Source organism: Pleurodeles waltl, chromosome 1_2, assembly GCF_031143425.1.
Source record: "Pleurodeles waltl isolate 20211129_DDA chromosome 1_2, aPleWal1.hap1.20221129, whole genome shotgun sequence".
NCBI classification, from domain to species: domain Eukaryota; kingdom Metazoa; phylum Chordata; class Amphibia; order Caudata; family Salamandridae; genus Pleurodeles; species Pleurodeles waltl.
The window spans coordinates 334,387,345-334,408,573 of NC_090437.1; the positions used below are offsets into that span (position 1 = coordinate 334,387,345).

At 42.1% G+C, this 21,229-nt stretch overlaps 1 protein-coding gene across 11 annotated transcripts in view; it reads left to right on the forward strand.

Annotated features, from left to right (window-relative positions):
* SLC24A2 (solute carrier family 24 member 2) overlaps nt 1-21,229 on the forward strand; it is a 775,567-nt gene that overhangs the window by 432,317 nt on the left and 322,021 nt on the right. For 6 of the 11 annotated variants that reach the window (XM_069239201.1, XM_069239163.1, XM_069239154.1 and 3 more), the window contains exons 5-6: nt 10,989-11,027; nt 20,622-20,730. In XM_069239201.1, coding sequence (XP_069095302.1) covers nt 10,989-11,027; nt 20,622-20,730 — 148 coding nt within the window. The remainder of the gene's footprint in view (nt 1-10,988; nt 11,028-20,621; nt 20,731-21,229) is intronic. The other 5 variants (XM_069239182.1, XM_069239223.1, XM_069239212.1 and 2 more) reach the window with 1 other exon arrangement.

Genomic DNA, 21,229 nt, shown 5'->3' on the forward strand with positions numbered 1-21,229 from the left:
ATGGGATTTAGGTTTTGGCGGACAGGATAGCGGTCACCATTGTGGCGGAGTAACCCGTCTGCTGAATATTAAAACAGGCCCTTAATCTCATTCTTAGCATGCCTTTCAAGCACCAACCATCCAATCTTCTCTACTCATTATGCCCCCCATACAGGTTCATCCAATAGCAGCAGGTTTTTTTCTGCTCCTCGGCTGTTGCATTTACAATTCAGGCCTCTCATTTCCATATTGATGACTGGGTACATGGAGGAGACCTCTCCCTTTGCCGCCTTCTAGCTCTTGTTTAATCTCTCCAGTGTATCAGGCATGCTCCAGCTCTGTTTTTGCTATCATGGTGCTCTGACATCACAGGGGTCAGTCAGTTTCACAAGCCTTTCTGGCCACTCAACTCGGCCCTCGGTCAGCCTATTGTCTTTGCGAGTTAGCCTAACACTCTGAGCTAACACCAGGCACTTACGTGTAGAAAGACCTCCGCTCCGGAGTTCCAATAGCAAGTTGTCTTTGCTGTTATAATACAGAAAGTGATCCTTAATAATGCAGCTTGGGGTGTGTTTGGTGTGCTGAAGCCACAAGCTCATCTCTAGAGAAGAGGGAAGAAATGTCGGCTGTGTTCCAGTTATCAGCAGCCCAGATCCAAGCTCTTTTGTCTTGAAAGTGGCCATGAGTCACAGTGATGGGGCACGCAGGAGGCACAGCGAAGAATTCAAGGAGGTGGAGGAGGGAAAGCAGAGAGAGGGTACGTGAAGAAGCTGGAAGAGGGGGAGAAAGCGAGAGAGCAGAACACAGGGAAGAGGGAGTGAGAAGTGGAGGGAAAGTGAGAGCGCAGAGGTGTATCACACTTCTTACTTCTTGATTCTCACCTCCAAATAACCTTCAACAGAATGCCACGGGATGGATGGGGAGCATATTCAAGCAATGGAAATCCATTAACCTTTTACCGTACTGATATACGCACATTATGAACGGGTGTCCAGTGGCCGCGCGTATGACCTACACTTATGCCAAAGAGGGAAGGGTCCCTTCTGCTCTCTCTCTCTCTCTCTCTCTCTACCTACCTACATACACCTTAGTGAGAAGCCGCACGCTGTGTGGGTTTTTTCTTATCCTCAGAAAAAGTCCAAACCTTGGATATTTTGTTATTCTCAGAAAAAAATCAAGCAGCATCTGTCTCCTCGTTTGGACACAGATAATAAGCACCTGGCTGCACAGTGGCGAAGACACACATACACATCTGCCCACCAGCAAGGAGCCCAGATACAGCTTGGATTTTTTCCCATCCCAAGAAAAACTCCAAACAGTGCCTGTCTCCTTGCTGTGGCATAGACCAAACATACAACTGTCCACCAGCTAGGAGCCCGGACGCTGTTAGGATTTTTTGTTAGTTTCATTTAGCATCAGAAGAAATTCTAAACTGGCAATTCTTTTCGGGTCTCCTGAAATTCTTTCATTTTAGTTATAAATACTTCACTCTGCTGGTCAAGCAACCTCTGCATTATATCTGGTGAGGGGGCTGCGTGCACATTTTGAATTTTTGGCCCATCCACAAAGGTACTCAGCAGCTTTCTCTGAAGGTATATCAGTGCTGTTTTATCATATGTACCATCTGTAGCGCACCTAGCAGACTGGCTTTGGTGTATCTTCCCTGTTTGTGGCTTTCTCAGCAGCTTTGGCCATCTTCTCTGCCTTCCTTGTAATTTCAACAGACATCTCTCGTTTTACCTCAACACCTAATCCACTCTTTCCTTCTTTAAATTCATAACTTTGGCAAAAGTAAAGTCTCTTTATAAACAACGGTTTCACATGCTTTGAAGTGTAACCACTGTTATATTTATAAACATTTTTCATGTTAATCTGAGCCACATTCAATTCAGCTTCAGTGTATGGTCAGATCGAATTTTAAAACTCATTGACAGCTCAAATATCAGTGCAAATCATGCTTCACAGAACATTAGCCTCGAAAAAGAACAATTACAATATAAACAGTTAAAATCTGTAAAATCACATATCGAAATTTAATATAAAATAAATGTCCTTTAAAACCCAGATGCAACTACATATTCAACAAAACTACAAGACAGACAATGGTAGGAAAGTAGCCGGATACGAAACCTAATCAACCCCCCCCACACAAACACTTTGACACAGCAGTGGCCACGAGCTGGCTAGCCTCGTTTTCGCAAGCTATTAGTGCAGGGGCCCTATTAGTAAGCCCCAGTACACGACACAAGGGCACAATACACACAGTTTTAGGTTTGGAATAGGCTAGGCAGAGGAACAAGTGTTCTTCCTTTTCCTTCTGATAGAGCATACTGGGCAAGACTTGGAAACAGTAGAAGACCTCCGAGATTAAATGAAAACAGCAGCTGGCAAAATGCCATATCCAAACTTCAAATAATAAACTCTCATAAGTTCAGGATTAATGTAGTCAAGGAATTCCTCTGCCCTAAATACATGTTTATGGAGGAAAAAAGATGCAGACTGACTACCCCCACTGTCAGATAATTCACGTAATTCAGTCACATGGCCCAGACTTTACACTTCATAAAAGCTGCCATAGATGCAAGGATGGATTAAGGTGGTGCCAACAATTACTCAGACCCGGGACAGTCAAAGACCGCTTAACATAAGCCAACCAGGGAATACTATGGGTTTGAAGGCAACATCTCTCAGTGCAGCACCATACGTTTTCGATTTATATGTGCTACAGACTCGGATCCAAGGTAAGATCCAATATAAGACGGGATGTAGCTTAGCAAGATCCATGACTGCTTTCAATCGAAGCCAAGTCTAAGAGGCAATAGTGGAGTACCTTGACCAAGATTTAGAAGGGCCCCTAAAAAGTTGTTTTGACCTTCACCCAAAGAAACAAATTACAGTGACCCAAAAAGATATGCACAATATAGTGCAGTGCTCCTGATTTGGGACTGTGGATTTCCACTGCTGGTAAAATGGCTGGTAAATAGAGCCTAATGGGTGGTAGTTTTACGGAGGTTACAACATCCCTTTTTTAAATAACGGGACAATCTCAGCTCCCTTCCAAGTCTAGGGTATCAGCATTCCATGAATTATCGCTTTCGAAACTAAATTGATTTAGAGTACCAAAATAGCAGAGTCAGAGCGAAACAATGTGATAGAGACCTTACCCAGCTCAGGAGCATTGCCCACATTTTGGAACATGACATCCTTGTTTTTATCGGCGAGGGAAACACGGGCAGAGAAGCAATAGGCCAAGGCAATTGATCAATTCCTGCAACTGTGCAAGACAGTCTACATACAGATGTTCAACATGACTAATATAGAATGGCTCAAAATGAGTCATGCACTCTCTCGACTGAATGTCTATCTCCGGGGTCTTTACCTAGTGTTTGCCACCCTAGTTGAAATTGTGCCAAAAAGTTCTAAAATCTTAGGCCCGTATTTATACTTTTTTAGCGCCGCATTTGCGTAGTTTTTTGACGCAAAAATGGCGCAAACTTGCAAAATACCATTGTATTTTGTAGGTTTGCGCCGCTTTGCGTCAAAAAGCGGCACAAATGCGGCGTTAAAAAAAAGTATAAATAAGGGCCTTAATTTTTAGCAGCTTCAAGAAGGTGCTCCCAGACAATCTTTACCCATTCTGAGCTGGCGTCGTATACAGGCCTCAAGCCTCCCCTTTATTGGCCTGTCTCCTTGCTTAATAGAGGCCAAAAGAGCATCCTTAGCAGCCTGGCGTGCGGGGGAAACCAACTTCTGGGTTTCAGGGGCCCATTTATCTTACCCTCTCATAGAATTCTTTCAGAGGCCTGCAAGCTCTGTAATACACTGCCATAAATGTCTGCATTTTGTTCTGTCGCATTTAGAGCATCATGGATCAAGTGTTTAAGCATTAGCAAATCTTTATCTTCTGCACCAATTGCATATCTACTCTAGTAAGTTATCTACCAGTGACGCTTTTTACTTTGTAGAGAGCTCATACAGAATTGTTCCTTAGTTCTTTCTCAATGATTCAATTTCATATAAAGGAATGTTACAAAATATTTGCCCTAAATATTTAACAAGGCAATCAATTAGTTAATAAAAGATTTGTTTTAAATATATAGTCATAGGAACCCCACAAGCTATCAGGTACATAATTACTTGCCAGATAATTTCTACTGGGCTAAGGATTTCTGCCCATTGTGTCAGTTTTGCCTTGAAAATTGCTCCAGGAAGACCGTTCAGGCCTGTGGCACTATGGGCCTCATTACAAGTTTGGCAGAGGGGATTACTGTCACAAACGTGACAGATATCCCGTCCACTGTGATACAAATTCCATAGGATATAATGGAACTTGTAATACGCAGACGGAATATCCATCACGTTTGTGACGGCATAATACCCTCCGCCAAACTCGTAAAGAGGCCCTATGTGTTCTGAAAGCGTTCAACGAAGTCAGGTCCTCCATTGTTGCAAAGGCCAAGTCTTCTGCATTTCCATCCACAGTTTAAAACAAAATATTTTGCTTTCTTAATTTCCCGGTAGTATACAGTGTTCTAATATGAGTTGACCACCCATCTAAAGGGACACAGTTAATTCCTGCCCCCTTTTCTTGCCCCGGTGATTGGTTCACTAATCTCCAAAATGTATAGGCACCTCCTGCTTTACAGGTTTCATATAGGTTAATCCAACTTTGTTCAAATGATTGATAATGGAGACAAATGAAGAAAGCAGGGATGAAAAGGAACCTACTGGAGTGACATCAAGCGACAGGGCGTGACTGCTGGTGGATTAAAGTCACATGAGGTGGAATCAAGATTACTCGGCCTTAGCATTGGGCACACCAACTTTCATTAGCGCCGTCCCTGGACTGTTGAGCAAACGTCTAGGCCCCAATACATATTCCTTCACAAATTAAGCTTGGCCGAGTACCAGGCTGTGCATGGCCACCATTGAAGCTCCTCCTTTTATTTTGATCATTTACCTATAGCGCTCCTCGGTTGCACGTGTACTTCTAGTAGTTAAGAGGTGTAATTGGTCAATGCTGAAATGCAGTTGAAACATTTTTCATAATAAAATGAAAGCGATGAATGGATTTCATTTTCAAGTAATTTTTTATGATGTGAGAACGGACTCGGGGCAGCAGAACATGTAGCTGCAAAGGCCAAACAATATGAAATCTGTTGATTAGCAACATCACAATGACACCTGCCCTCTAGCTAGGCCGCAGTGATACTCAAAGTGCGGCCCGGGGGCCGCCTGCGGCCCTCCTGACCTTCACATGCCGCCCTCAGTTGGACAGCAGCACCAGGCTGTTGTTTACAAAGCACTAATGTTGGTAAATATATTAAATAGATTGCAAGCATTTATTTACATGTGAACTGAAGTAAAAAAATGCACAGAAGGTGTCCTGTACCACTTGTTTAAGAACACCTTTATCTTCAAAGCTTTTTAGTAATAAACATGTGAAATATGTTAAAGTCCTTTCAAATTTCAAAATTGTGTTTTATTAACATACAGAAGCGTTTACGGTTAGTACTTCAGATGTAAATCATTGATTTGAAAGTCTTTTTTTTTTTTAAAGTGACAGTTTTCAAAAATGAATTTAAAATGATTCCTACCTCCCCAAACCCTGACAACTATGTCCATAGTGAATCAAGGCAAGTCATTTGTCATGTACACCCTCTGGCTGGCCAGGTTAATAATACATATGGACAACATAGTTTATTAAATCAAACACAAGAGAATTATTTGTACAGGGCACATCCTTAAGTCTTATAATTCGGGGTACTCTTATATGTGAAAATGAAGGAAAAAGAAGCAAAGTGAAATAAAACAATTGCCTAGGATCACACAATTTAGTCAAGTGGAGAAGTTGGGATTGATCCAGGGTGCAATTCAATCACAAGATGTACATGCGTCACTTCCCTGCCCCCACCTTTTACACCTCCCCCACCCCTGACTGCCAACCTGCTGCAATCAATGTGATCCTCAGTCATACCAAAGACTGATGTTTTTGGCCCCTCAGAAAATGTTTGCGAGTACCCACAAGCTAGGGTCACTCCCCTCATTTGTCCTGTCCACAGGAGGATAATATAATTCAGGTTAATGGCCAGCAAAGATGTAACATCCTCATGTGTAAGTTACGGCTGATCACAAACATACACCTGTAATAACCAGGGATGGGGAGAGCTGCTCAGAGGCTGTAGTGCTATTCTCCCTGAAGCTTCACACACACATGCACACAGACAGCGCAATAAAGGTGGTAGAGCCACAACCAGCCAGAACACAGTCTGGACATCACACAAAATACTGTGGTCAGGCACGGCAGCTGCATGGCACAGGGGACCTATGGCAAAATCCCTTTGCAGATTGAAGAACCTGAACATATTGGACACCGATCCAGCAGGGCACCATGAGAGTGACACACAAGCCTGCTTGCTCCCCATGCTTAGCACCAACCACTTCCAGCAGACCTGTAACAGCAACACACTCAATGCTAACATAGATGGGACTTGAACTAAGCTGCTTAGAAGGCATCTGGTTCAGCTGTCTCTGCAATGCTGCCACTACACAATTATAAGGCATTAAAAGAAATAGGAAGTAGATGCCTTTATTGTGGGGCCTCCACTGTCTTACATTTTTAATGTGCTCTGCGGCTTTGTCCTCTTTTTCAGGATACTGACCCTCCCATGCCATCTGAGCAGGATTCATCCACCTTCTGCCATTGCAACCCTCCATAGATAGTCCTGTCAGTGATATTCCTCATGTCATCCAGGCTAACCCTGAATAGTTTTTCTTCTGTCCTCCTTTTTATGCCATACCCATTCACATAACCTCACAACTAGAATAAATTACTTCACAAAACTTACTCCGTCAGCTTTACTCCAAAGGCCAAGACCACAGAAGCTTTACTGCAATGCGCTGGTCAGTGCATGGGATGCCATTTCCATGTTCTGTAGTTCTGATGTTGCTAATTCAAATTTTTTTTAGTAATCAACAACTTAGCTGTGTATCTGCACCTTGCCAACACTCTGTAATTGTTTCCTTGATTGATCTTGCACAAAGCTGATTAAAACATAGCCTTAAGTCAGAAAAATGCAGGGGCTTATTTTCAACCCGTTGGCGTAGGGCAGTGCAACAAGTGACCTTGCTGCGCTGCCCTGCACCACAGGGAAAGGGTAAAAATGCACCATATTTAGAAAATATGGCGCATTTCTGTCCTCTCCCTCTGCACTGGCGCACATTGGCTGCCTAGCGCCAATGCATGCACCCTTGCACCACGGTGCAAGAATGCCCGCGCCATGGGCAGGATTGTTTCTGTTTTGGAATGCAGAATGCAACACACATTGAAAGAGGGAAAAACAAAGCGAAATAAAGATAATTCTCCTAGTTGCGCCTGCCCTGGGAAGCCGTAAGATTTGGACGCATTCCCAGGTTTAAAATGTTAGTAAATCTGAGAATGTGCCAAAACCCATAGGCGTTGCATGGAAAAACCCACCGCAATGCCCATGGTACGTCTCCCTGATGCTGTGTAAGGCAACACAGCGACATGCTGCATTGGTGTGCTGCATTGCTTTGCATCATAGCTACAGGGCCATAAAAGGCCACGCAAAGTGGCTTTGTGTAACCTCGTAAATATGGTTCTGCACTACACGCCACTGGCACATCACAAAAAGTGACGCATCAGCAGCACACGGGGCTTGTAAATAAGCCCCATCCTTTTCAGAGTCAAAGGGAATTGACAAACTCAGATTATCTATGCTATTGATTCCTAATGATAACCACACCCTCCGCAGCACCTCCACGAAATCTGCTATGTTCATGACTATTGTTTTGAGAGGTTACAACGAAATCCTTACTTGTATGTATTTGGCTCTTGTGGTTTGTTTTATGTTCATAGATATTATGATTGAGGTGAGGGCGAGGAATATAATGGTAATAGAAACTGCACTCTAGACAATTTGCCAAAGGCTTCGAGATTTCTCTGGTAAGAATACACCCTAGTCGCTGATTCTGCTTGTGCTTGGAAATGAGTGTGTTTGATTTTGTTATATGAAATCTCATAGAGCTGTGATTCCCCTAAGATTTTATCCAGGTTGGAAATGGCATTGTTGTTATGAATTTTACTACCATGTCCCAGCTCTTTTCCTGTCAGTTTTTGAAGGACTTAACTGATGAGTTTGTTAATCTGAAGCAACATTTAATCATTTGCAAATCTGCCAGCGTTGTTATGTTGACAATGCCAATCTCTAGTCTGAGTTGACAAACCGGTGTTCCCTGTTGGTAACCCGAACACAAATCTTATCGCACCCGACTAGATTCTATGGGGTCTACAAGGAGCTTTGAAGCCCGTGTTGGAGACTCGTATAATTCTGCTGGGGCCAGCTTCACTCTGAATCCTTCTAGCACAAAGGTACCTCGTGGGCTATTTATGCTTCTATTCTTTTTCATAGTTGGTTTTGCCGATAGTGGGCACGAGTTCGAACAACTCCACGCTGATTTTTTATTTTAAATATATGATTCTGTGATATATGTATATTTTCGTTTCCTTTATTTCATACGTACTTGGTCTTGTGATGTCCAAATTTCATGATCTTAATTTTGGGCAGATTTACTTTTAATCTGTTGCCTCGATTGTACTGCTGCATGACTTTTAGAGCTATTTCAAAGGCCAATAGCAGTTTGATCCAGAAAAGCAGGGTCGTCTGCATGCCGTAGAAGTGGAAGATGTCTTACCCCTAGCTTTGGAGGAAAGATTTTCTACTTTTACAAAGATGGTTAGAGGTCAGCTGTATATATATTTAAAAAAAAACACAGGCACCAACACAACAGCCTTGTTTTAATCCCCAGTTGGTTGGAATTTTCTTGGAGATTGATGAACCCTTACCCAACTTTACCCTGACCCACATGTCAGTATATAGGGGACAACCCACATTAGAGTGCTGTTAAGGAATTTTCTAATCATTTGGCTTTCTACACAGTGCTCCCCGGTTAACCTTGTCAAAGGCTCTGCTATAATCGAGAAAGTACATATACAGTGATGAGCTGTGAGCTATTACCATGTTAGCTCGGAGGTTAATGGCTTATATTTTGTCTAAGTTTCCCAGACTTTTCTGAACCCATACTGGAATATTTGTAAGTTGTATTGTTTGTTTGCAGAAATTTCCAGTTCGGCTAGCAGCACTTCAGTGAATGCCTTCGCCTCAGTGTCAAGGAGAGCTATTGTCCTATAATTCTAAGGATGATTTGTGGGCCCCTTTTTTGTGAATGGGGTGTAGTATTGGACCCCGTCAATTTTCTGGGACAGTGCCAGTGGCTAAATTTCCTGCTGTGGGTACTCTATTCGGCCCAGGCACTCCACTACTCCTCAAAGATAATGCAATTTTTACTATGTTCGATTTTCAAATTGTCAGCCATGCATTGGTATTAGGGGTGTGTCCTGCTCCTCCAATTGTGTCCCATTGTTAGTTGTTCCAGGGATTTTCTCATTGATCTTGGTAAGTGTGCAGGTATAATCTATGCACTACTCCTCAGGTGTTACATGATTTTAGTATGGTAAATTGTCGCAAATACTTTTCCCATGAATCTGCTTCTATGTTTCTTATGGCTATTTGAGTAGATTCTAAATTCTGAATTAGCCTCCAGAATGACTTGCTCCCCTGGTTTTAGCCCATTTACAGATATTATACCATCTCCTAATGCTGTCTTACTTCCCAGCATTTCACTCTGTATTCATGTTTTCGTTCTTTAATGGTTGATTTGATTGATACACGGCCGTGTGTTTTTTGAGTTGTTTTAGCTGTTTGTTTATATCTTTTCTCAATGTTCGTAGTACCTCCTTATAACGTGTGTGTTCTGCCAGGCTTATAGGCTGGAGCTGCATATCAGGGTTTTGTGATCTCCTATGAATGTTAGGGGGTAAAGGTAGTCTCCAGGTGAGGTATTGGTTCTTTCCAAGGCTGTAATTATTGCTGGAATTCTATTTGGATAGGGCATTGCTGTTAATAGATCTTCACCACAAACCAGTCCTAGACTTTTAGTCGCATGGATTTTACCACCTGCGCAACTGGCCTCACAGAGACCTTTCCTGATGTCAACTTCCCCCAGACCTCACTTCTAGGTCTGATAACACGTCATTTTGGATGATACTGCCCTTTGATGACTCCCCAGTTTATAATAATGTTAACTTTTTACATATCCCTAAATTGTTTGTGTTTTGTACCGCTTACTCAGTGAATGTCACTTGTTGATACACAATTTATCAAGCTCATAAAGATAAAAGCTCATTCAACCCTACTCACTTTCAAACTTATAATTTGCATGTTGCACACTTAGGGCCTGATTTAGAGTTTGTTGGATGGGCAACTCTGTCACAAGCTTGGCGAATAGCCTGTTCTTTTACATAACAAGTGTAATAGGATATACAGCACTTGTAACAAAACAGATGGGGTGTTGGGAGTAAGCCCTCTGTCAAACTGTAAATCAGACCCTTAGTTTGGCTCCAGATCTGAACCTCACTTATGATCTCAAGTGATTGTTCCACACCCCTGTTCTCCTCCTCCTTGTGTGTGAACATTGGATATCTCCACCATTCTCCTCCTTTCCCCTTTGACTGTTTCTGCTTTGACTTGGACATTTATGTTATAATATTGTATAGTTCAAATGCGTAAAGCTTTAGCAGTAAGGATCATCTTTTCCTGTTAATAGGCATCTGTCCTTTGCATCTCAGAGGAGATATGTACACATCTAGTCTAATTTGTTATTGCAGGCATCACCTGTGCGAAATGAGCTGCCTCTTTTAATGCTAATACATGGGATCTGATTGAAGTGTACTCTCTCACTATTTCAGACTATTTATGATTTCCTACATTTCCCACGTTAGTGATAGTTTTCCTTTAAATTGTGCTTTTCATTAAACAAGCAAGACCTTCATTCCCTGGACACATCTCTCTGTCTGTGTTTTTCATTGTCTTAACTGTCATTTTATTTGACATGATCCTTTTCATTTGTTTGCTTTGTGCCTCATTCAGTCAACCAAAGGAGGGATCAAAGAGGAGAACACATTAACGGTAGGAACGCAACAAGTCTTTATGTATGTGCCTTTCTAGAGCTCTGGAAAAATGAGTGCTGCAGCCATTTGCAAAGTGGCAGCCACCCGTAGTGCTCCTATGGCTCAGCAACCATACTTACTGCAGTCGCAACAGGCTATGCAGCTGTGTGTTGCATCCTGGCATCAGGAAATCATCACGTTTCTTCACTGACCCTCACAGTTTATTCTGAATGTATAGACACGTCTTGTGACTGTTGTTTGTGTTAAATGTCCTTACAGTGCTTGTTGTAGCAATGATAAGAAGTGAAGATATTGTATATTACATTTGAAAGTGGATGAACTGTTCTGATTGGAGCAGGGTCAAGACTGATTTGCATATAGCTGAATGTAAACTACGGTGTCAAAGTTTATAAAACTATGAAGGACTGACATGCACCCCCGAGAAATTACCAGTGGCTGAGGTTAATTCAAGCATTCCATCCAACACTTTTTTGTATACATTATTGTGTCACCCCAAGTGGGAAAGGTATGCTCAGACATGGGTTCCATGCACACTATGTCTCTGGAATTAGGCTGCACCTGCCTGATGAGCCCTGACTATGGTGATACTGGTCCTGGGTCGCTTGTATTCCAGTTCAGGGAGGATCTAGCTTGCTAATTCAGGATGGACTGCTCCGATTGGAGCAGGGTCAAAACAGAGCTGCATATAGCTGGGCCCAAACTGATGTGGCATTATGTGCAAAACAATGATGGACTGGTATGTGTCCCCAAGTAATTACCAGTGGCTGAGATGAACTCAAGCTTTCCGTCCATCACTTTGTTGTATACTTTAGTGCCTTATTGGGGTGTGCAATTGGAGAAGCAACATTAATGGCTTGAGGGGGGCAAACAGAGACAGAGCACCATTGGGGGTTTGGCAGTGAACAAACAATTGAGCACGCAACATGGCATTAAAGTGCACTGGCGATTGGCTCAAATATAAGGCCAAATCTGCAGAAAAGTGAAAGCATATATAAGAGCATCTCAAAGGACAAAGTTGCGGAAAAGAAAATGTGTGGGGAGGAGTGGGAGAACACAGAGGGTGTGGGAAACACACAAACTCTCATCAAGTTCTTTTAAAAAAAGAAAAAAAAAGTTTTACGAAAGCAAGCACTTGCGGAAGGATAGACCGAGCCAGCCAGGGAGATGGTAAACAGGTTCTGCTCCACAGGAGAGACGAAGACTAAATGGAAGGGCTAAACAAATGAAACTGTTGAATAGAAAGCAATAAAATAAGAGAGACAAAACAAAGAGCCAATGGAAAGGGATTGGTAGGGTTTCTTTCCAGTCAGCTATCAACATGCCTCCGATTAGTCTTTTGCAACCAGACAGCTGATCTGTCTAGCAGGCTCCGACCTAAAAAGCATTAATTTGACCTCATGGGCATCACGTATGACTTGAAGCATTGTAACAGGTCTACAATCCCATGTTATAGACCTTACCAAGAACGCACAATACCAAATGTTTTTGTCTTCCCCATACGTTTTAAAAACAAAGCAGGTGCTGTACATTCACCTTCAAAGGACTGATTTGATCTATATTGGTGGATCAAAGATGAGTGACTGTGAATTTCTCACCATGAACTTAATGTTAAAAAGTACTGCTTTTGTTGAAGCGGAAAGGATGGATACACTGTTTAATGTTATGAGGACCTGAATTATGGCAGGGTGGTGTCTGAGAACCCACTATGTATCTCGCAGATTCACTGTCCGTGACTCGGGCATCATATCTGTCCTAAAATATTTTTATTCTAAGTGGACTGTAATTATAAATATTGCCAGGGAGAGGAGTTGTGCACATTCACCAGCATAGGGAATCACAAAGTCTCAGGAATAATGTGACTTGTGAGTATTTCCACCAGCTCAAAGCTCTCCAAATGTCTAACGTCCAGGTGAAATAAATCTGCGCTATGTGAAAAACAAGTGGGAAACGGCGCAGAAACACATATCCTCGCGTTTTATTGCTCAGTTTTCAGGGCTGCACTAGCAACAGACTAGTTTTCCCACTTGAGGTTTCAGTAGTTCAGGGCGGTAATACCTATGCAGTATTCCTGCATCACTTAGAGTTGGGCCCTATGAGTTTGGAAGATGGTAGAAGCCCTGGAAACTCCTGAGTTTCGGCCATTCATCCTATTAATGAGGCCCCTTCTACAGTTTTCTTTTGATCTAAGTCATAGGGAGGCTGCTTCAGGGAGCTTCAGACCCCCCTGCAGGTTGGTGCCCTGGGCGAGGGTCCAGCTTGCAAACGCCAAAGGCCAGTCCTGTTTTCAGGAGCCACCGCACACACAGAGGCTCATATTTATACTTTTTTAGCGCCGCATTTACGCCGCTTTTTGACGCAAAAACAGCGCAAACTTACAAAAACTTACAAAATCCAATTGTATTTTGCGAGTTTGCGCCGCTTTTGTGTCAAAAAGTGACGCAAATGCGGCGCTAAAAAAGTATAAATACGGGCCAGAATTCTCTTCACACCAGTTGCGTAACAAAGGCCGCCGCAGTCCTCGCGGTGCTGAGGGGGGATCAAGCTCCAGGGGGGGCCTCAGCACAGTGCTCTTACCTGAGATCTTCTGAGTGAGTTTGGAGGGGGGGACCTCCATGTACCTTGCAGAGGGCGGGGTGCTCAAGTTTCGCCACTTCTGGACACTACTGCATTAATGTATCCGGTAATCATTACACAATATTTTTAACTGTTTGGGGTTTAGGGCGGGGAAACATTGGTTTTGACATCTATTACCAAAAAACTCCCTTAGCAGCAGAAGGCTGGCGGAGGCATCAGAATCCTTTTCGGCTATTAAGAAGAGGTTTGCGGTATTTCTTAAAATGTTTATAATGGCAAGAAAGAAAAATATATGTAATTTAACCTCATTATCGAGTATGTTTCCTTTCCACATCATTATCGGACATTTTTCCTTCTGCACCATGATTTGAGCTGAAAGGTCTACTTCTCCAAAATGTCTGCCAGAGTTAGCACCATGCGATAAGAGATAGAAACTGGATACTAGGAACACTGTATAATGTTTAGGATGTACATGGTACAGATTCCAGATAAACACTCTGTTACATCTCACTGATTATCAGTATGACATTGTAAGTGGTTTGTTGGGTGGTTACAGGGTTCTCAAAATATCTTCTTTTCTGAGATCAGTATAACTCTAAGGCCCATATTTATACTTTATTAGCGCTGCATTTGCGTAATTTTTTGACGCAAAAGTGGCGCAAACTTGCAAAATACAATTGTATTTTGTAAGTTTGTGCCATTTTTGTGTCAAAAAGCGGGACAAATGCGGTGCTAAAAAAGTATAAATATGGGCCTAAATACTTTTTTCTTATTTGTGGCAATGCGGGATACTTCCAGCCGGGCCCCAGTAAGGTCGCAGACTATACATAATTTATTTAAGGTTTTAGGAAACTAAAACAGACCATATATTATAGTCAGGAGCCCCACACGCTGCCATATAAGTTAGCTATTATTGTCTTCCCAAAGCCCACTTCGGTTTTTCAGCTTTTTACAAATTACATTATTAATCAAAAGCAATAACTATATCCACCTGAATACCGTTGCATTGGCTACAGGTATTTGCACCAAATCTTTTGATTGCATAGACTTGAAAGTACATTGTGTCATTTCGCTTTATTTTGCACACTTACTGCGCAAGAAAGTTGCTAAAACAATAGCCCCACATTTGGTTGCTGGTGTTGAGTCAGGTGTTCTTCCACTGCATTTATTAATTTGAAAAATACAGTCCCTCAGAATCTTAAAAGTATCTTACAGTATCATTTCATATCACTGACAGTAGAACAGAGTTGAGGTGCAATCATGGTTTCATGTCTTTCTGAAAATTGCAGCTGACCAGTTACAACCAGTCCATACTAGTCACAGATTGGAGGAATACAATCAGACATGGTGAAGCAAATTCTCTCTGATCCCACCAGGGTAAAGAAATTGCTTACTTAATGGGGGCCCTTAAGGGAACCCCTTGCAAATGGAAAAAAGTGGGTCCCATTTACCCCTTCGATTACCCCATTCATGTGGGTCAGTAACTCACAGCACCCTCCTACCGGGGGATTTTTACCCCTATTTGAAAAGTAGGCTGTGTTCTTGCCTGCAAAGTGAAAGACTAACTGGAAGCTTCAAATAGCCGGTTCACCTTTCACTCAGGCCAGTCCTCCCTCAGATTCACAGGGAAAGCTCCCTGGGCGGAAAGAAACTTTGGTGTTTGTTGTGGGGGCAGGAGGTCATTGCGGTGTGAGGGCAGGAGGGGTGAGGAAGAGAGGAGGAGGGCAGGGGGTTGATGGAGTGCTAACAATTATGCTGAGGTACATTAAGGGATGATTTGGTGTTTGTTGTGGGGGCAGGAGGTCATTGCGGTGTGAAGGCAGGAGGGGTGAGGAAGAGAGGAGGAGGGCAGGGGGTTGATGGAGTGCTAACAATTATGCTGAGGTACATTAAGGGATGATTACAAAGGGCCAGATGTAGGTAGCTTGCAAATTGCGACTTGCAATTTGCGAGTCCGTGCGACTCGCAAATTGCAAGTCGCAATTTGGTATGCAGAAAGGTGTCTCAGACACCTTCTGCAACTCGCAATGGGGTCGCAAAGACCCACCTCATTAAAATTAATGAGGTGGGTCGCAGTTTGCGACCCCATTGCAAGTATGGGCACTCACGGGGATGGTGGCCTGCTGAAGTCAGCAGACCACCATATCCGTGACTGCTTTTTAATAAAGCAGTTTTTTTTTTTTCATCTGCAGCCCGTTTTCCTTAAAGGAAAACGAGCTGCACTTGGAAAAAAAAACGAAACCTTTAATATTTTTTTTTCCATTCACAAAGGGGAAGGGGTCCCATGGGGACCCTTTCCCGTTTGCGACTGGGTTACCATCCACTTCAAGTGGATGGTAACTGCGATTTTATTGGTCGCAAATGAAATTGCATTGCATTGCGAGTCGCAAATAGGAAGGGAACACCCCTTCCTATTTGCGAGTCGGAAATGCATTTTGCGAGTCGGATCCGACTCGCAAAATGCATTTCTGCATACCGGTGAGGCTTTTGCGCCTCGCAAACGGCATTTTTCGCCGTTTGCGACTCGCAAACGCCTTTTTACATCTGGCCCAAAGTCTTTAACGGGGGATGGATGAGCTGCTGTTTGCATGACATTAAGTCAGGCAGCTCCCTGCTGCGCACCTCAGAATACTGGTGCCCCAGGTCTGGGTCCAGCTCGCACATGTTCATGGCCGGACCTGCTTTCACTAGTGTGCTGCCCAGAGGAAAAAAAACTAATTTGAAACTGTGATGAGGGCAGTATATTCATCATGATAGGTAGCACTGACTGGTGTGTGCCCAGTGCACCCAATTAAACGTGTGCCACAGACCAGGGAAATGCTCCCTGTCTGTAATGTGAGGCCAGATGTCCAGTTCCAGTTCCATTAGGTCTTTGGGATGTTACTGCAGTAGACCCAGGTTCTTCTGAGCATAGAAACCTCTGTACAGTCTGATCACAGAAAGTAAATTCCTTACAGACATACAAGAGGAACATTTGGTTATAACTGGCCCACTGTTTCCATGATACAAGCAGTGATTTTCATCTACTACTTGACATTCATCCTCTCGCCATACGAGGGAAGTTCGCCAAAAACCAAGCAGGCTTCACTGGCAGGAACTAAACCCCAATAACATTGGGGTCAGTATGAAACTAGCACCACTAGTAATGGAGGAAAGGTCTTCTCCCAGAGATTCTAAAGAGAGCTGAAGACTTCTTTACCTACAATTCTTAGATTAGGCAAGCAGCAATTCTTCAGTGCAATAAACATGGAAGTCATATTTTTCAGACCATTCTCTCCTTGGAATTCATAAGCAGTGCCTTTTAAAGTGTAAAACCAATCAGCTCTTTACAATGCCCCCTCAAAAAAAAGGACTAAAACATCCTACTTCATTCTCCCCAATGTTTCTTCTGTTTAACTCTTCTCATATTGCAGGGATGTGATTGCTGACGCGCTGGGGCCTAGGGAAAATTTCTGTCTTCCAAAGTTCCAGTTCATAATTCACCAGCACTGGGGTGGGATTCCATCACCAGTCTCACTCCTATAGAGGTTGACTGAACCTTTGGACTTGGCAAACAGTGTAGTAGTCAGAATCATTTAATCGCAAATCAATGACATACCATAAACAATACTAGACACCATAAACAACTTAAACACTAAATCAAACTCCAAACCAAATAAAGTTTTAAAGCTTTATTATGATCCTAAAATCAATGTCACATATATGGTGTGCAAAACTAAGTTATTAACATACATGAAAACCATAGGCTGACCAAAACGTCTGAAAAGATTTAGCCTATTAAACATTAATACCGTTAAACCCTCCAAAAGAATAATGTAGATTAGCACCAATACGATATACACATTATTATTAGAATTCAAAGGAGATGGTGGTGACATCAGTAAATAATCAAATTACAGTTTAACAATCAATTTTCAGATTTCAAGTTTCAGATCTGGGCCAGTCCTATCACTAACATGAATTTGGACTTGCATGTGTGGGAATAGGTTAACACATGCAGGCAAAAGCAAAGAGGAAAGGAAGACACAAATAATTTGGAAAAACATCTAACTAGGATAACTCACTATAGAAATATGCTGGTGAAAGTCACTAACTGAAAAGAAAACAAGAAACCACATTTAATTATACCTCTCCTCATGGGACAACAGACAGTAATGATTCATCAAGCAGGACGGTCACTTTCTTCAGACATCAGTTGACATCAGCATCAACACGGAGCAGAACATGGGCTGCACATAGGACAATTATTAGTACTGAACGTCATAACAGAGTAGGGCAGTTAAGACTATGATGTGGAAACTCACCAGGGGACTCAGAGAATAGGACAGCTGAGTTAAACAGTGTTCTGCACAGCTTCAAGACAAGCATAGGTCTGACTCTCAATTTCCAAGTTGCTCTCTTATGAAAAGTATGCACAATCCACTTATTGGCCTTTCAGGTGGACGCACTTTGGGCGTTAGTTTCAGTATCCAGTCACTGCAGATGGCACCACCAAATTCTGTTACTTTTAAGAATCTTCTCAGCAAAAGTGCATTGTCATCGACTGACTTAACATGTGACTAACAAAAATATTACAGTTTCTAGTTATTTGTTACTTAAAATCCTTTCTCATGGCACACAATAAGGTAAGCTAATTCATTTCACATGAGATCTACAGATTTCTTGTCCTTTTGGACAGAACAAACAGTGTTACTTTGTTGCATCTAAAACATGTCTCTTGCCAACAATACAATAGGACATTCAAAATTCACATTAGCAGCATAGGGATAGAATTCAGTTCTGAGGAGAGAAAATAAACAAGTGATTTTCCATTACTGCAAAATGAATTTCCTTAGGCCTAGTCAAGCCTAGGAAGCCTTAATACAAATTAATACTTTTAATACATTAATTAACCTGTTGCACACCTTACAATAAAAATATGCAAAGCAAATTATTTAATTGCAAACATTATTTATAACATTTTTGAGCTAATTTAAATGTGCATTTATTTTTCTGCACATGTATAACTTGCAATAATAAAATTCATTCAATTCAATGTAAGTACGATTAATTCATATTCATTTATTGCTTTTAATAACACTCTTAATATTAATTCACATTAATACTTCATTTAAATTGAATGCAAAGCTCTCATGTTAAAACACTTTTAAATCATGGTTCAAGTGAACATTTTACAACTCATAATACTTGACCTGTTAGGCCTTAAAACACATTAATATATTAATAAAACTATCTCTCTCATGATTATCAACAAAAAGATATCCCATGATCCTCTACAACTGTAAAGAAACAACATAATGGGTCCTTTACTAAACCATAATGAGCTCTCCCAGTTTCCTGATTACTACTGGCCTGCCAACCTACTATTTCATAGGCTTATATAAAAAGCTACAGCATTCCAACTATACACCCAACACGGCGTTGTATGCTAGCCATGAGGTTAAACACTTGAGTGCACCACATAAAGGAAGTAAAGCTATGCCAATGCAACAATAGAACAGGACGGGTTGCAGCTCCCATTTTGCCCTTTGGTACTCTGGCAATGCTCTTATCACGTATTGTGTCATGGCTCAGGAAGGCAACAGCAGCAACAGATAGTAAACAAGCTTCGTGAGACGTGTATATTTGGTAGTTCCCACTCCTTGCTCATCTCCAATATCATAAATATAGAAAGGAAGGCAAACAGGAAAACAGTGTGTTATTCCATTGATTTTATTAGGAGCCAAGCTTGTCAGAAGTTCTTGCAAGAACAGGGGCTAAAACTTAATACAGGGCATTCTGGATGTGCTTCCTTTTTTGGCCAGGTGCCATAAGTACCTGTTTCTAGATATGAAAAAATATTGTACTCCATGAAAGTAGAAAATATGGTGTTTGGCGCCATCTAGTGGTGCAGTCAGATATCTATAAATAAACGTGTGAGGGGCAATAAAACATGGAAAAGCCTGGATCCTGAATTGTGACTACCTTCTTGGGAGTGAAAGGGGACCTATTATAATTTGTGCTCTTATTGGCACTTGGGGCCAGGTTTAGATATTGGCGAACAGGTTACTCCGTCACAACGTTGACGGATATCCTATCTGCCAAATTCTAAATCCCCCATTTCTTTTGGGATTTAGATTTTGGCCGACGGGATATCCATCATCGTTGTGACAGAGTAACCTGTTTGCCAATATCTAAATCATGCCCTTTGTCCAAGGGATATCCATGAGGCTCACATAGTGAAAGAACAAAAAGGAAAGAGGGAAATTGTGTCTTTGCATACTATTATATTACATTGTTGCTTTTGCATGCCTTTTTGTACCCAGAGACCTTGAGGCACCATCTCATAGTCGAGTAATAGGCTTGATCCTTGGTTGTACCGGGTTGGAAGAATGTAGTTTTATAGAGTGCTCTGGGTTTATCTAGTGGACTTAGTAGGCATGACAGCGGATGTCACTGGGAGCCAGGTTTGTTAGAACAACTTGTAAGGCCTGGACCCTAAAGTTAACGTAGGGCTTTCTGGATCCTTATGTTGTTTTGTCAGGTGCCATAAGTACCTGTTTCCGGGTACTAACAAAATAATCTACTCCAGGTAGAGAGAACATCTGGCTTTTTACGCCATCTAGTGGTTTGGGTAGGTAACTCTAACTAAATGTTGGGAAGGAAAACGGTCCTGGGAAGCCTAGGGCCCTGCCTCTCATCACAATAGCTAGTAAATTATGAAGCAGAAGCAGTGCTTTAAATGGGCAGGTACTATCCGGTACTGAGTACCTGCACTTCTTTAATTTGAAAGGGAGGGTACCTGCACTTCTCAGCTCTCCTGTAACATATGTAATGGGAGAGTACTGGCACTTCTTGGGAGCAAACAGGTACTCTAAATAGGGAGTACCATCACTTCTATATTTCCAATTAAAGCGCTGAGCAGAAGCACCCTAAGCCTTTTCCTTTTTGCTCTGTAAATACTTTCTTCTTACAAAGATGCGTTATTTGTGAATTAAAGTAATGAACTCTACCCTTCCTGTGTTGATTTCCTGTGCAGGCGAAGCCGCGCCTCCAGAGAGGAGGGAGCTCCGCGTCCCTCCACAACAGTCTGATGAGGAACAGCATCTTCCAGCTCATGATCCACACCCTGGACCCCCTCTCTGAAGGTAAGTAATCCCCTTCTCAGTTAAACGTCATTTCATTGCATGAATGTATTGTCTGTATTCAGTTGGGGGGAAGGGCCACGTTTGTTTCTTTACGCAAAGAATGGCCACGTTTGCTTGAAACCCTTTATTTGCCGTGCTTTACCTGTTGACTTTCATTTGCAACGACACGGGGGCTTCTTGCAAAGTGAAAAATGTAGATTGTGAACTTAGTAACCATGAATCCTAGTCACCTATGTCGTACAATGTTTTTCTGCTGAATTTCAATGTTGATGGAGGCCATTTTGTTTTCTAGGGACAATCGAGTATATTCATGTAAAAACCTTACAGTTAATTCTAGGACACCATTTGATGTCTGAGTTCAATTGCTGTGGTGTTGTGTTTGCTGATTGTAGTGTGTCCGCCATCAGTGCTTTAAATGGGCCGGTGCTGTCCGGTATGGAGTACCGGCACCTTTTTATTTTGCCAGGGAGAGTACCTGCACTTATCAAGAAAAACGTAA